The sequence below is a fragment of the Procambarus clarkii genome, chromosome 80, assembly GCF_040958095.1.
Source record: "Procambarus clarkii isolate CNS0578487 chromosome 80, FALCON_Pclarkii_2.0, whole genome shotgun sequence".
Taxonomy (NCBI): Eukaryota; Metazoa; Arthropoda; class Malacostraca; order Decapoda; family Cambaridae; genus Procambarus; species Procambarus clarkii.
Window position 1 is genome coordinate 18,975,409 of NC_091229.1, and position 16,169 is coordinate 18,991,577.

Below are 16,169 nucleotides of genomic sequence, written 5' to 3' on the forward strand. Positions count from 1 at the left end.
CATATCTACTTATGAAACGTTGAATGGAGTTTGCTTCCACAACCTGCTATTTTAATTCATTCCAATTTTCTCACTTTTACGGTAAAAGAAAACTTTCTAACATCTCCGTGACTCATCTGAGTCTCAAGCACTCATTCATTCATTCATTCATTCATGCCCCTCTTGTTTTATTGATATTCATTGTGAACATTTATTTTTCAGTTCAATCAATTTCCATGAGTATTTTATATGTCTTCCCCATGTCTCCTTTCTATCCAGTTTTCTAGAGTGGTTTGGCCCAGGTCTTTCAGTGTGTCTCCATATTCCATCTCTCGTAATTCTGGGACGAGTCTTGTTGCACAAACTTCTCTTATCAAGTTCAACTTCTCTTATCAAGTTCAACTTCTCTTATCAAGTTCAACTTCTCTTATCAAGTTCAACTTCTCTTATCAAGTTCAACTTCTCTTATCAAGTTCCTTGTGTATGTTTTTTTTTTTTAGATGGGGGTCCAGGCCGGGACGGGATACACTTGCCCTTGTAAAGACCAGTCCTAGAGTAAAGGGATATGACTGACTCCTTATTTGTTTTGAGTCTTAAATGCTGTCCTGATTTTTGACGTACGCCGCTGATGTGAGCCTGTTTATGTGTGTCTAGAGTTGGGACCTGGCTTTATTTCCACTTTTTAGGTCATTGTTGTTTTATTTTTAGTCGTTACAGGGAGGTAGTTGGCTTTCATATTGTAACGTCCATTTGATTTCAGGTTATCGTTATTTCTATCACCTTACACTTGCTAGTGTTGAGGTCCATTAGCCATTTCTCGGGTCAAATCTGCCTCTTGTCCAATTCAATTTTGTGTTTCATAATCCTCATCTGTCTCAACTCTTCTCATTCACCTTGTGTCATCCTTAAAGATTAACATGCTGGATTTCCCTCTCGTATAGTTTGGTCATTAACATGTAAGAGAAATGGTGCATGGGTAACAGCTTCGATCCTTGAGAGATTGACAATTTTCATAGTTTTTTTTCTGATCCTCGGATGTCTATGTATTTGTGCTTAGCTCTGTTGCATGCATGGGAGCCGGTCGGCCGAGCGGACAGCACGCTGGACTTGTGATCCTGTGGTCCCGGGTTCAATCCCGGGCGCAGGCGAGAAACAATGGGCAGAGTTTCTTTCACCCTATGCCCCTGTTACCTAGCAGTAAAATAGGTTACCTGGGTGTTAGTCAGCTATCACGGGCTGCTTCCTGGGGGTGGAGGCCTGGTCGAGGACCGGGCCGCGGGGACACAAAAGCCCCGAAATCATCTCAAGATAACCATCTATTCCAGTTTTCTTGTATTCTCTGTATTATTATGTATTATTTCCATTCTATTAGACCGTAGAGCGACGGTCTCGCTTCCTGCAGGTCGGCGTTCAATCCCCGACCGTCCAAGTGGTTGTGGCTACCATTCCTTTCCCCCCGTCCCATCCCAAATCCTTGTCCTGATCGCGTGTATGCCAAGCCATTGGCAAGTCGCCATGGCTTGGCGCTTTTCCTTGATAATTCCTTCCATACCTTCCCTGGTCTGTCCACGAGGTCCTCTATCCCTCATGTGTGGTTCCCTATCCCATAGTCCACTATCCTTTCTCCGACACCTTAACTTCCGTCCATTGCTTATAACTCAAATATATCGTCCAAGACCAGGGGCCAGATTCACGAAGCAGTTACGGAAGTACTTACGAACCTGGGGCCAGATTCACGAAGCAGTTACGGAAGTACTTACGAACCTGGGGCCAGATTCACGAAGCAGTTACGGAAGTACTTACGAACCTGGGGCCAGATTCACGAAGCAGTTACGCAAGCACTTACGAACGTGTACATCTTTCCTCAATCTTTGACGGCTTTGATTACATTTATTAAACAGTTTACAGGCACGAAAACTTGCCAATCAACTGTTGTTATTGTTATAAACAGCCTCCTGGTGCTTCGGAGCTCATTAACTGTATAATAATTGGAAACAAAGCCGCCAAAGATTGAGAAAAGATGTACAAGATGTCGTAAGTGCTGGCGTAACTGCTTCGTGAATCTGACCCCCCAGGACATCGTAGTCTCCTTAGCTGCATTTCATGTTCTCAGTTTTCATTTTTTTCATCTTATTTTGGGCGAAGATCAGATCCAGAGACAATTGTCTTGTGTCGAATTGAACAGGTGTTACGAAATTCCTCTCTAGAAATTCCACTAATTTTGTTCAACATGTTTCTGCCTCGCCATGGAGAGGGGGGAGGGGGAGGGGGGAGGGGGGAAAATGGTTTCTCGATTCCCAGTCAATTTCATCGTGATTTATGTAGTTCGTGATTAGTAGTGTAGTTCTGGGTCTTGCTGTACTTTTGTAGCGTATCTTTGGGTGTTATGTGTCGTCATATTCCTGCCTTTGGGTCTCCTATACTTTACTGGGGGAGTTGTGTGTGTGTGTGTGTGTGTGTGTGTGTGTGTGTGTGGGTGTGTGTGTGTGTGTGGGTGTGGGTGTGTGTGTGTGTGTGTGTGTGTGTGGGTGTGTGTGTGTGTGTGTGTGTGTGTGTGTGTGTGTGTGTGTGGGTGTGGGTGTGTGTGTGTGTGTGTGTGTGTGTAATTACCTAAGTGTAGTTACAGGATGAGAGCTACGCTCGTGGTGTCCCGTCTTCCCGTGTGTGTGTGTGTGTGTGTGTGTGTGTGTGTGTGTGTGTGTGTGTGTGTGTGTGTGTGTGTGTGTGTGAAGAAAGGCACTGTCGGGTACACAAGCGTCGGAAATGAGCTGCAATTGATATCATGAACTGCTATATGGCATTATCAACATCGCTACTTGAGTACATGCTAGTTGTAGTTACTTAGTTGTGTTTGCGGGGGTTGAGCTCTGGCTCTTTGGTCCCGCCTCTCAACTGTCAATCAACAGGTGTACAGGTTCCTGAGCCTATTGGGCTCTATCATATCTACACTTGAAACTGTGTATGGAGTCAGCCTCCACCACATCACTGCCTAATTCATTCCATTTGTCAACCACTCTGACACTAAAAAAGTTCTTTCTAATATCTCTGTGGCTCATTTGGGCACTCAGTTTCCACCTGTGTCTCCTAGTGCGTGTGCCCCTTGTGTTAAATAGCCTGTCTTTATCAACCCTGTCGATTCCCTTGAGAATCTTGAATGTGATGATCATGTCCCCCCTAACTCTTCTGTCTTCCAACGAATTGAGGTTCAATTCCCGTAGTCTCTCCTCGTAGCTCATACCTCTCAGCTCGGGTACCAGTCTGGTGGCAAACCTTTGAACCTTTTCCAGTTTAGTCTTATGCTTGACTAGATATGGACTCCATGCTGGAGCCGCATACTCCAGGATTGGTCTGACATATGTGGTATATAATGTTCTGAAAGATTCCTTACACAAGTTTCTAAAGGCCGTTCTTATGTTAGCCAACCTGGCATATGCTGCTGATGTTATCCTCTTGATATGAGCTTCCGGGGACAGGTCTGGCGTGATATCAACCCCCAGGTCTTTCTCTCGGACTCTTGAAGTATTTCATCTCCCAAATGGTACCGTGTGTGTGTGTGTGTGTGGTGTGCTCACCTAGTTGTGTTTGCCGGGGTTGAGCTCTGGCTCTTTGGTCCCGCCTCTCAACCGTCAATCAACAGGTGTACAGATTCCTAAGCCTATCGGGCTCTGTCATATCTACACTTGAAACTGTGTATGGAGTCAGCCTCCACCACATCACTTCCTAATGCATTCCATTTGTCAACCACTCTGACACTAAAAAAGTTCTTTCTAATATCTCTGTGGCTCATTTGGGCACTCAGTTTCCACCTGCGTCCCCTAGTACGTGTGCCCCTTGTGTTAAATAGACTGTCTTTATCTACCCTATCAATCCCCTTCAGAATCTTGAATGTGGTGATCATGTCCCCCCTAACTCTTCTGTCTTCCAGCGAAGTGAGGTTTAATTCCCGTAGTCTCTCCTCGTAGCTCATACCTCTCAGCTCGGGTACTAGTCTGGTGGCAAACCTTTGAACCTTTTCCAGTTTAGTCTTATCCTTGACTAGATATGGACTCCATGCTGGGGCTGCATACTCCAGGATTGGCCTGACATATGTGGTATACAAAGTTCTGAATGATTCTTTACACAAGTTTCTGAATGCCGTTCGTATGTTGGCCAGCCTGGCATATGCCGCTGATGTTATCCGCTTGATATGTGCTGCAGGAGACAGGTCTGGCGTGATATCAACCCCCAAGTCTTTTTCCTTCTCTGACTCCTGAAGAATTTCCTCTCCCAGATGATACCTTGTATCTGGCCTCCTGCTCCCTACACCTATCTTCATTACATTACATTTGGTTGGGTTAAACTCTAACAACCATTTGTTCGACCATTCCTTCAGCTTGTCTAGGTCTTCTTGAAGCCTCAAACAGTCCTCTTCTGTTTTAATCCTTCTCATAATTTTAGCATCGTCCGCAAACATTGAGAGAAATGAATCGATATCCTCCGGGATACCTGTGTGTGTGTGTGTGTGTGTGTGTGTGTGTGTGTGTGTGTGTGTGTGTGTGTGTGTGTGTGTGTGTGTGAGTATGTGTGAGTATGAGGGAGTGATGGGGGGTAGGGGGGGGGTGGGTCCAGGAGAGTTCACACTGCCAGTCGGCGTGAGGAGAAGGTCAGGTCAGAGGTGATGGGTGTAGCAGGTCAGGTCAGGGGTCGGGTTGTGGCTGGCAGAGAGCTCCATAAACTTGAACGCCCTATTATCGGCTCAAGTTGCGTCACGGACCTGAGAATCACTTTAAGTTGTTTACATGTTTAAGTTGGTGTGTGTGTGCTTACCTAGTTGTGCTTGCGGGGGTTGAGCTCTGACTCTTTGGTCCCGCCTCTCAACTGTCACTCAACAGGTGTACAGGTTCCTGAGCCTACTGGGCTCTATCATATCTACATTTGAAGCTGTGTATGGAGTCAGCCTCCACCACATCACTGCCTAGTGCATTCCATCTGTTAACTACTCTGACACTGAAAAACTTCTTTCTAATGTCTCTGTGGCTCATTTGGGTACTCAGTTTCCACCTGTGTCCCCTTGTTCGTGTTCCACCCGTGTTAAATAGTTTGTCTTTGTCCACCTTGTCAATTCCCCTGAGAATTTTGTAGGTGGTTATCATGTCTCCCATTACCCTTCTGTCTTTCAGGGACCTGAGGTTTAACTCCCGTAGCCTTTCCTCGTAGCTCACACCTCTCGTTCTGGGTCTGGTGGCATACCTCTGAATCTTTTCTAACTTTGTCTTGTGTTTAACTAGGTATGGACGCCAGGCTGGAGCTGCATACTCCAGGATTGGTCTGACATAAGTGGTATACAAGGCTCTGAATGATTCCTTACACAAGTTTCTAAAGACAGTTCTTATGTTGGCCAATCTCGCATATGCCGCTGATAATATCCTTTTGATGTGGGCCTCTGGGGACAGGTTCGGTGTGATATCAACCCCCAGATCTTTCTATTTGACTCTTGCAGGATTTCACCTCCCAGATGGTACCTTGTGTTCAGCCTCCTGCTCCCTTCGCCTAATTTCATTACTTTACACTTTCCTGAGTTAAACTTTAGTGGCCATTTTCTAGACCATTCCTCCAGTTTGTCCAGGTCATCCTGTAGTCTCTGTCTATCTTCATCTGTCTTGATTCTTCTCATAATTTTTGCATCATCAGCAAACATTGAGAGGAATGAGTCTATACCCTCTGGAAGATCGTTTACATATATTAGAAACAGGATGGGTCCAAGTACAGAGCCCTGTGGGACTCCGCTGGTGACATCTCGCCACTCTGATGTCTCCCCCCTCACCGTTACTCGCTGTTTCCTGTTGCTTAGATACTCCTTTATCCACTGGAGCACCTTCCCTTTTACTCCTGCCTGTTGCTCCAACTTTTGTAATAGCCTTTTATGGGGTACTGTGTCAAAGGCTTTCTGACAGTCCAAGAAAATGCAGTCTGCCCACCCTTCTCTTTCTTGTCTAATTTTTGTATTCCTGAACCCACGCTGGTGGTGTGTTACACACCTCCTTCCCTCCTTGTGTGTGTGTGTGTGTGTGTGTGTGTGTGTGTGTGTGTGTGTGTGTGTGTGTGTGTGTACTCACCTCACCAAGTGTGTGTGTGTGTGTGTGTGTGTGTGTGCCACACACTCCCTTGCTTCTAAATTGTATTTTATGTTAAAATAAGCCTTTAATTATAAAAATTCTATTATCGTTCAAAAGGAATTTGCTATCTTTTTTTTTATCATAATACCTTCCGTCCTCATTTTCCTCTCCTCCTACTCCTCTTTCTCTTCATTCTCTTCCTCCACCTTCTCCTCCTCCTCTCAATGCTACTCTTTCCTCTCCCCTTTATTCCAGCTTTCTACCTGTTATCCTTATCCACTCTCTAATCTATGTCTTGGTTCGACGTGGTTCCCTACCAGGGTCTCTACCTCCTGCTGGTGCTGGAGGTCGTTCTCGAGGGGCACCTCACCCTCGGGATGCAGCAGGTGGAGCTGGAGTATCTACCCCACGACCAACGTCTCTCAACCTACGATGGCTATCGCTACGATAACACCTTCCGTCTTGGTGAATACAGGTGAGGAGGGAGGAGGGGATTGGATGGCAGGTGTGTGTGTGTGTGTGTGTGTGTGTGTGTGTGTGTGTGTGTGTGTGTGTGTGTGTGTGTGTGTGTGTGTGTGTAAAAAAGGGGTCATTAAGATAGTGGTGGTTAACAGGTTAAAAAAGTAGTTAAGAGAAGGGTAAGGAGTGAAAAAAGTCCGCATAAAAAGGCAACAGCAAATTAAAAAGTGTTAATGGATGATTTAGAGATGAGAAAGAATGAGAGAGAGAGAGAGAGAGAGAGAGAGAGAGAGAGAGAGAGAGAGAGAGAGAGAGAGAGAAACAGACAAACAGCAATTATCTGCATAAAGATATAGAGATGAACTACATCAACAAAAACTAAAATTAGCAATGAAATGCCCCCCCCCCCCACCAAAAAAACACGAATTAAACCTGTTCTAGACATCCCAGATCTCTGCTGGAGCAGTTTGGAAGGGTATCTAAACACGTAACAACCGGCCACATTCGCTTCTTGGTAACACTAAGATAGCATAAATTTAAGTAACCAAGGGTCTGGGAGCAGGCTTTACCCCTGATAACTTTCCGCTATAAAAACCAGTCCCATGCGAGTGTTTTAGGAGACTGGAACCTACAAGAGGAGGTTTAGAATGCTTGTACGAGTTTCCAGATTAAGTGGAATTATTTATTAAGTCGGGACTCCTTTCTTTAAGAATTCGGTCGGAATGACTTTCTCTACTTACGTAGAGTACAATTAATCCCCTCAAAATGATCTTCAACACACACACATGCAACACACACACACACACACACACACACACACACACACACACACACACACACACACACACACACACACACACACACACCAACACACCACACCATCAGGAAGTGATGTGGTGGAGGCTGACTCCATACACAGTTTTAAATGTAGATATGATAGAGCCCAGTAGGCTCAGGAACCTGCACACCAGTTGATTGACGGTTGAGAGGCGGGACCAAAGAGCCAGAGCTCAACCCCCGCAAGCACAAACAGGTGAGTACAAATAGGTGAGTACACTCACACACCACCACACACACCACACACACACACACACACACACACCACACACACACACACACACACCACACACACACACACACCACACACACACACACACACACACCACACACACACACACACACACCACACACACACACACACACCACACACACACACACCACACACACACACACACACCACACACACACACACACATACCACACACACAGGAAACTATGCCAGTTGTGTTGGTCACTCACAGATGGCGCCACAGTATACCCCTGGAAGAAAGATATAGGCACCTGGATTGGGATTATATATATATGACAATATATATATATATGTGTGTACCAACCCTGACCAACAGCTACGCTCTCTTCAGTGTCGGTAATCCGGTTGGTCTTCCTACCACCCGCAGGAAGTTGGAAGTTAGTCAGATTTGTAATTCACCTTTGTAAACGCACATTAATGACACTATGTAAAAAGCCACCTCGAACACTGTTTATGTAGAACAGACGTAAATCTGTGTATTTACGTCTGTTTTACGTGTGTTTAGGTTAGGTTAGCAGTTTAAAAGCATTACAATCACCTTCTGTGGTTGATTGTTCAATATATCACTGAACTATTTGCTTAACAGATATCTAACCCTGTCCATGAAGGATAGAGGAAAATGTATGTATGTTGGTTGGCATTGTAAAGTTGTGGCCACGTCTGTGGTAAAGCAAAAACCGCAGGGAACCACCCAAATCTGGTAAGCACAGGGAAATGGGTCGTTAGTACAATTCTGTCTTAATTGTTTTTTGGAGACCATAGGTGTCAAGAAGTATTCTGATCTTAAAATCTGGGTTCTGGATTCATCGAAATAACAATGGACCCAAGAGCAGCCAGCTACCCTTTTTCCACGCCTCAGTGTGGCAGTACAGAAGGACAACTCACACTTCTTTTATATAACCAACACTGCAATAAATATTATTAATATAAAAAGGGTAGTAGAAGTGCTATATATGCCATCCCATATATGCTAGTTCATATATAGATCCCCTCACAAGGCTTCACCAGGTACTGTATATTCTCTTCTCCGAGGCGAAGGGTCTAAAAACCACAGGCGGAACCCCGAAATATATAAATATAACTGTGCTGTTTGTCTCCCTCCACAGTTTCTTGTACTCTCTACCGACCAGTTGGAGATCTGAGCAGCGCTCAGCGTCCGGAGAGGTGACCGGGGGTTACGGCTTCGTGGCCCCAGAAGGAGAAGAGTTCCAGTTCCGCTACCAGGCTGGCCAAGACGGCTTCAAGGTGGAGAGCAACGCCCTGCCGGTGCCGCCCGAAGACACCGACGAAGTCAAGCGCGCCAAAGAAGAGTTCTTCGTGGCGTACCAGAAGGCCCTCGAGCTGGTGGACTCTGACGAGGACTACGACGGAGACTCGTCCTCGCAGGAGTCCTCGGAGGAGGAGGTCCAGGGCTTCCAGGAAGAGTCCAGCGAGGAAGATGATGCTGGGGAGGAATCAGGCGCGGAGGATGAAGATGAGGGAGAGTCCGATAAAGACGCTGATAAAGAGGGAGAGGAGGAAGAAGAGAGATCTCCCGTTCCCTTCCAGAATTTAGTCCGACAGGCAGGCTTCGGCCAGAAAGTTAGAAGACCATATCCTCAAAAATTCGGACGGTGATTCTGCCCTTCTTCAGAAGGGGCAAATGTCGTGACGTCACAAGCAAGCCTTATAAAGAGGAGCCAATCAGCGAGTCTCTGCCTCTCTATACTATAAGAGAATGGGGTCTTATCACCACTACTTCCTCAAGACTCTAATCATCACTCACGTTCGCAGCGATCCCTATATCGAGCCTATATAACAGGCATATACGACGCTTGGGGTGTGAAGTATATATGTAGTATATAGATATACGCCTATAGCTGTAATTTATATGTGTGTGTGGGTGTGAACTTGATTGCAAATAGGCCTAGTATACAAACTGATATTATTTTCAGCGTCTTTAATGCACAAGTAACCGGTTTCAGACACCAAATGAGTTACATGAGAGAGGTTAGACGCTCTCGTATGGGACCAAAGAGTCTTTGAGATTTGTAGAGAATAAGAATGTTTCCATCGTCCTGTTGTAGTTTATACATTTTTATAAAATTATGTATAAGCTGATGTAGGCTTGAATGGCCGCAAATGTAATAACTCTTTCATTTCACTGTGGTTTTCTCCACTCCCATGATCAATGTTGTATATATATATATATATATATATATGTCGTACCTAGTAGCCAGAACTCACTTCTCAGCCTACTATGCAAGGCCCATTTTGCCTAATAAGCCAAGTTTTACTGAATTAATATATTTTCTCTAATTTTTTTCTTATGAAATGATAAAGCTACCCATTTCATTATGTATGAGGTCAATTTTTTTATTGGAGTTAAAATTAACGTAGATATATGACCGAACCTAACAAACCCTACCTAACCTAACCTAACCTATCTTTATAGGTTAGGTTAGGTTAGGTAGCCGAAAACGTTAGGTTAGGTTAGGTTAGGTAGGTTAGGTAGTCGAAAAAACATTAATTCATGAAAACTAGGCTTATTAGGCAAATTGGGCCTTGCATAGTAGGCTGAGAAGTGAGTTCTGGCTACTAGGTACGACATATATATATATATATATATATATATATATATATATATATATATATATATATATATATATATATATATATATTATATATATATATATATATATATATATATATATATATATTATATATATATATATATATATATATATATATATATATATATTATACATATATATATATATATATATATATATATATATATATATATATATATATATATATTATATATATATATATATATATATATATATATATATATATATATATATTATATATATATATATATATATATATATATATTATATATATATATATATATTATATATATATATATATATATATATTATATATATATATATATATATATATATATATATATATTATATATATATATATATTATATATATATATATATATATATATATATATATATATATTATATTTATATATATATATTATATATATATATATATATATATATATATATATATATATATATATATCTCGGGCTTTTGCAAATATTTTAATTTAGATATTTATTTATTTTTATATATATCCTAGTTTTGAGTTGCTTGAGTGAATTTAATATTGTGATTGAAGTAAAGATCAGTTGCTATATTTACTTAGTGGTTTAAAAAAAAAAAGAGTTCCTTTTATCAATTAATGATTTATATAAATAATATCGAGACAATGTGTTATCTCGATGTTATCTATATAAATATGATAATATCTATATATATAAACATTCACTGTGTTGAGCAATAAAAGACTTTTGAGCAATAATTTTGACTTTTTCATCAATAAAAGCCCTATGTCACCTGTTCTCACGGTCTATTTCATTCTATAGAGAACTATAGTACACATACCGACATACTACGCATGTTAGAAAGTAGAAATCGGTACTATTGAATTTGGAGAAAACGGGAAACCGGTTTTCTACTTATGATGCGAGGACAAACTAAATTACCCTAACCTAACCTTCCTAGGCTTGATACCCGCTATTCTGAGGCCTAATATAATATATGTATGTGTGTGCTATAGGCCTAAGAATCTTAAAGTTAGTTTTTTTAGCTTAATTTTTACGGACTTTATAAAGTGAATAGTACAAAATTCTACTATTTGCTTAGTACGTCAATAATTGTACTATGGCATAGTTACATAAAGTACTATCTACATAAGAGGATAGGTTGCTGCCTCATTGTCACACTCTGACATATTCTCACTCATTAATGACACATTCCCACTCAAGGAGCTGGGATATGAGGACAAGGAGCTGGGATATGAGGACAAGGAGCTGGGATATGAGGACAAGGAGCTGGGATATGAGGACAAGGCGCTGGGATATGAGGACAAGGCGCTGGGATATGAGGACAAGGAGCTGGGGTATGAGGACAAGGAGCTGGGATATGAGGACAAGGAGCTGGGATATGATAACAAGGAGCTGGAATATGAGAACAAGGAGCTGGAATATGAGGACAAGGAGCTGGAATATGAGGACAAGGAGCTGGAATATGAGGACAAGGAGCTGGGATATGAGAACAAGGAGCTGGAATATGAGGACAAGGAGCTGGAATATGAGGACAAGGAGCTGGAATATGAGGACAAGGAGCTGGGATATGAGGACAAGGAGCTGGGACATGAGGACAAGGAGCTGGAATATGAGGACAAGGAGCTGGGATATGAGGACAAGGAGCTGGGATATGAGGACAAGGAGCTGGGATACAGGCCATCAGGGACCAGTAAGCACAGTCCCAATCTTAATTATCACTGAGAGATTGACGCCTTAGCCCCCAACTTCACCACAGGTAAAGATCGATCCCAGAAGCCCAATTAGGTGAGCCCAATTAGGTGAGCCCAATTAGGTGAGTCCATACCAAGAGAGTTCCTTAACCTTAAACACTTCGTGGACGAAGAAGCCTTTTAGGCTAGTTTAAAGTTAAAAAATGGTTAAAATTACAGGTTTTAAATGTTAATATCCACCAAACAGTCGGTTCCTTTCGCCTTAAGAGCAATTTGCAAGTCACAACAGTTACATCAATCACACTTCCTAGGTCAAAGGTCATGATGATATTAATTAGATAACGAAAAAAAAAATAGCTCTCATCCGGAGATCTTGGCCTCCAGCAGTAGCAGAGTGGTCTACGTTCGCGGCTCATAACCGACGGATCCAATCTCCCCCCCCCCCGGCCCCCCCCCCCCGGCCCCCCCTCCCCCGAGCAGGACAGATGGGATTGGGTAAATGTTTCCTTTCGCCTGATGCCCCTTTTGGTTCACCTGGTAGTAAATAGGAGGTGGGATATAGTTGTGGGGGCTCATCCTCAATTAACTAAGTGGAGCGACTTGTCCAGAAATGTAAATAGATTTTTCTTTGGGATATACTAAATATTCCTGACGTATTTTAGCTTAAAACACACACAAACATATACACACATACACCTGATGTCCCTGTTCACCTGACAGTAGATAAGTATCTAGAAGTTAGACAGCTGCTACGGGCTACATCCTGGGATCTGTGTGTGTGAGAGAGAGAGAGAGAGAGAGAGAGAGAGAGAGAGAGAGAGAGAGAGAGAGAGAGAGAGAGAGAGAGAGAGAGAGAGAGAGAGCATATGTAGTATAGAGCTGAAAAAACAGGTCGTGAGTCATTACATTAGACAACCGACGGGTACAAAGGCGGGGTCCAAGAGCTATATGCTGCAGGCACTAATACCAAATGCCAAATAGTGACGATAAACGCTTATTCATACAATTATCGAAGCATTCCCCCTTAGCACTCAAAGAAAATGGAGTCAATGTTGAAGGGAGATTATGTTAACTATTTCAATTATCTTTGCCCCTAAGGTCGTATAAATCAATTTTAAGAGAAATTGCCGACTTTTATTTAAAAAATTACAAAGGAAAATATATAATTATCAATGCATATAAATAATAAAACAAAAGCCGAGCGCCAAGCCATTATGTCTATATAGCACTTGGAAGGGGTCAGGATAAGGATTTGGGATGGGACGGAGGAAAGGAATGGTAGCCACAACCACTTGTGGACGGTCGGGGGTTGAACACCGACCTGCATGAAGCGAGACCGTCGCTCTACCGTCCACCCCAAGTGGTTGGGCGGGAGGGGGGGGGGGAGGTAAATAGATAAATGAAATGTTAATTTAACTGTCTATCAACGCACAGTCATTCTGAGGGCGGCGGTAGAGTGATGAGTGTATATACTATTTGTACCTGCACAATCGAGCTATTAGCTCTTGGACCCCGCCTTTCTAACCAATCAATTTTTCTCTGTTAACTACATATATTTGTCTAACACACACACACACACACACACCCAGGAAGCAGCCCGTATCAGCTGTCTAACTCCCAGGTACCTATTTACTGCTAGGTGAACAGGGGGGCACCAGAGTGAAAGAAACTCTATCCATTTGTTTCCGCCTCCGCCGGGGATCGAACCAGGGCCCGGAGGAATACGACCCCCTGAGCGCTGTCCACTCACACTAAAATTTCTTTCCCTAAATTGAACCTCGTAAGCTTAGAGCTGGAGGGTAGGGTTGGGCTTAGGGCAAGAGGGAGGGGAGGGGGGGAGGGAGGGAGGGAGGGAGGGAGACACGAACTGAGAGAGAGGGAGAGAGAGCAGGGTCAAAGGTCAGGGTCGAGTTTAGGGAATTAGGGTGTCACGACAAGTGGCCATTGACCTCCCACGCCCAGGTAGGCAGGGTGGATGGATGACTCTCCACACACACACACACACACACACACACACACACACACACACACACACACACACACACACGCACACACACACACACACACACACATGTTAAATAGCCTGTCTTTATCTACCCTATCAATTCCAATATCAAACAATGTGTGTGTGTGTGTGTGTGTGTGTGTGTGTGTGTGTGTGTGTGTGTTTACTAGTTAAACACAACTAGTAAACACACACACACACACACACACACACACACACACACACACACACACACACACACACACACACACACACACACACACACACACATTGTTTGATATTGGAATTGATAGGGTAGATAAAGACAGGCTATTTAACACAAGGGGCACACGCACAAGGGGACACAGGTGGAAACTGAGTACCCAAATGAGCCACAGAGACGTTAGAAAGAATTTTTTCAGTGTCAGAGTGGTTGACAAATGGAATGCATTAGGCAGTGATGTGGTGGAGGCTGACTCCATACACAGTTTCAAGTGTAGATATGACAGAGCCCAGTAGGCTCAGGAACCTGTACACATGTTGATTGACGGTTGAGAAGAGGGACCAAAGAGCCAGAGCTCAACCCCCGCAAGCACAATTAGGTGAGTACAATTAGGTGAGTACACACACACACATACACACACACATTGGAGTTGCATTGTATGTTTTTGAAGTTTTTCTCTCCCAAAACCTGGGAGTTTTTTCTGGAGGTGGGGGAGGTGTTCAGTTTCGACTTGTATCTGTTCGTGGAACATTCTGAGTAGTTTCTCCCGTGTCTGGAGAGTCAATGGTTGCAGGTTCGATCCCACCGTATAACCTTGTTTATTTCCTTCAGGATTTTGTATATATTAATCATGTTTCCCCTCGTTTTTTTATTTCCCAGTGAAGTGAGGCTTAAATGCCTCAATGTTCTTCATAACTCATACCTCTAGGCTCTGAGACCAGTCTGATGGCATATATATTTTTTTTAGGCCCGGGAGCATGCCCGGGAATTGATCCCGGGCTTTTAGGACTACGAATCCCGAGCGCTGTCCACTCAGCCGCGAGGACCCCTATGTGTGTGTGTGTACTCACCTAGTTGTGCTTGCGGGGGGGTTGAGGGTTGGCTCTTTGGTCCAGCGCGCGTGTGTGTGCGTGTGCGTGTGTGTGTGTGTGTGTGTGTGTGTGTGTGTGTGTGAGTGTGTGTGTGCGCGCGCCTCAGCAACGCCTCGAAAGGGCGGAAGTAGCCGGGAATCGAACCGCGGCGGACACGAACGCCACCATTCGTGAGCGCCCAACAAAAAAAAAATGAAAGCTCGCTCGCGGCCTTGAATCCCCCAACACGCCATAACAGACTTCAGAAAACCCTCTCCGTTCGTACACATTGTTGGAACCTCATCATTCTAAACTAACCTAATTGACTCTGGCTGTCTAATTGGCCAATTAACTTCCGCGAATATTTGACCGGCGTTCTGAGGGTCAAATACGTAAATAAGTAACTTACGCGTAAAGTACCTTTACTTACGTGTGTGTTTGTGTTCTAGGCTGAGGGAAGTTGGTTGTAGTTTGGTAAGTCATGTATTACTGGCGATTTTGTCTCTGTTGTATTCGGGAAAAATAGATCATTTTAAGCCTTTACCTAACGAAAAATATCTGATGGACTATTGTGAAATATATCTGTTGGGGAGATTTAATATTCTGAGTATGTGTAGGTAAGGGAGAGAGAGAGAGAGAGAGAGAGAGAGAGAGAGAGAGAGAGAGAGAGAGAGAGAGAGAGAGAGAGAGAGAGAGAGAAACTAACTCTATACGCTAATTAGTATCGTTATGTGAGAGAGGGTGTGGTAACCTTGTATTGAGAGTGGGGGGGGGGGGGCTTCCTCAAGCTGGTAGTGGAACCCCCTCCTTCCCCCCCCCCCCAAGTACTGGTACTCTGGGGCTTGGTACTGGTACTTCCTCCTTCTCTTCTTCTTCTCTCCTCCTCTACACACTCTGCTTCTTCCTCTCTTCTCTGTTCCTGTGTCTTGAAGTTCATGAATTGACGTAGTTACGAGTAGATTTCCTTCTATGGGAGAACGTGAGGAGGGAGGGAATGAGGGAGAGAAGGAGGGAGGGAGAGAAGGAGATAGAGAGGAAGGGAGGGAGGTAGGGAATTAGAGAGAAGTAATAGAGAGAACAGGCCACTATACTGTGTTAGCACAAGCATCTTAGACAATAACATTCTGGGAAAATATTTTCTCATCTGACATTCGAACCGTTCACACGATAT

General features: G+C 43.5%; 1 protein-coding gene across 4 annotated transcripts in view; it reads left to right on the plus strand.

Moving 5' to 3' along the window:
* LOC123746253 (larval cuticle protein 65Ag1) overlaps window positions 1-16,169 on the plus strand; it is a 102,124-nt gene that overhangs the window by 55,780 nt on the left and 30,175 nt on the right. For 2 of the 4 annotated variants that reach the window (XM_069314867.1, XM_069314865.1), the window contains exons 2-3: window positions 6,395-6,549; window positions 8,730-9,991. The exons of 1 other annotated variant lie outside the window; for it this stretch is intronic. In XM_069314867.1, coding sequence (XP_069170968.1) covers window positions 6,452-6,549; window positions 8,730-9,240 — 609 coding nt within the window. In that variant the 5' untranslated portion in view covers window positions 6,395-6,451 and the 3' untranslated portion in view covers window positions 9,241-9,991. Of the gene's footprint in view, window positions 1-6,394; window positions 6,550-8,729; window positions 9,992-16,169 lie in introns of those variants that run through there. One more of the 4 variants, XM_069314870.1, reaches the window with a different exon arrangement.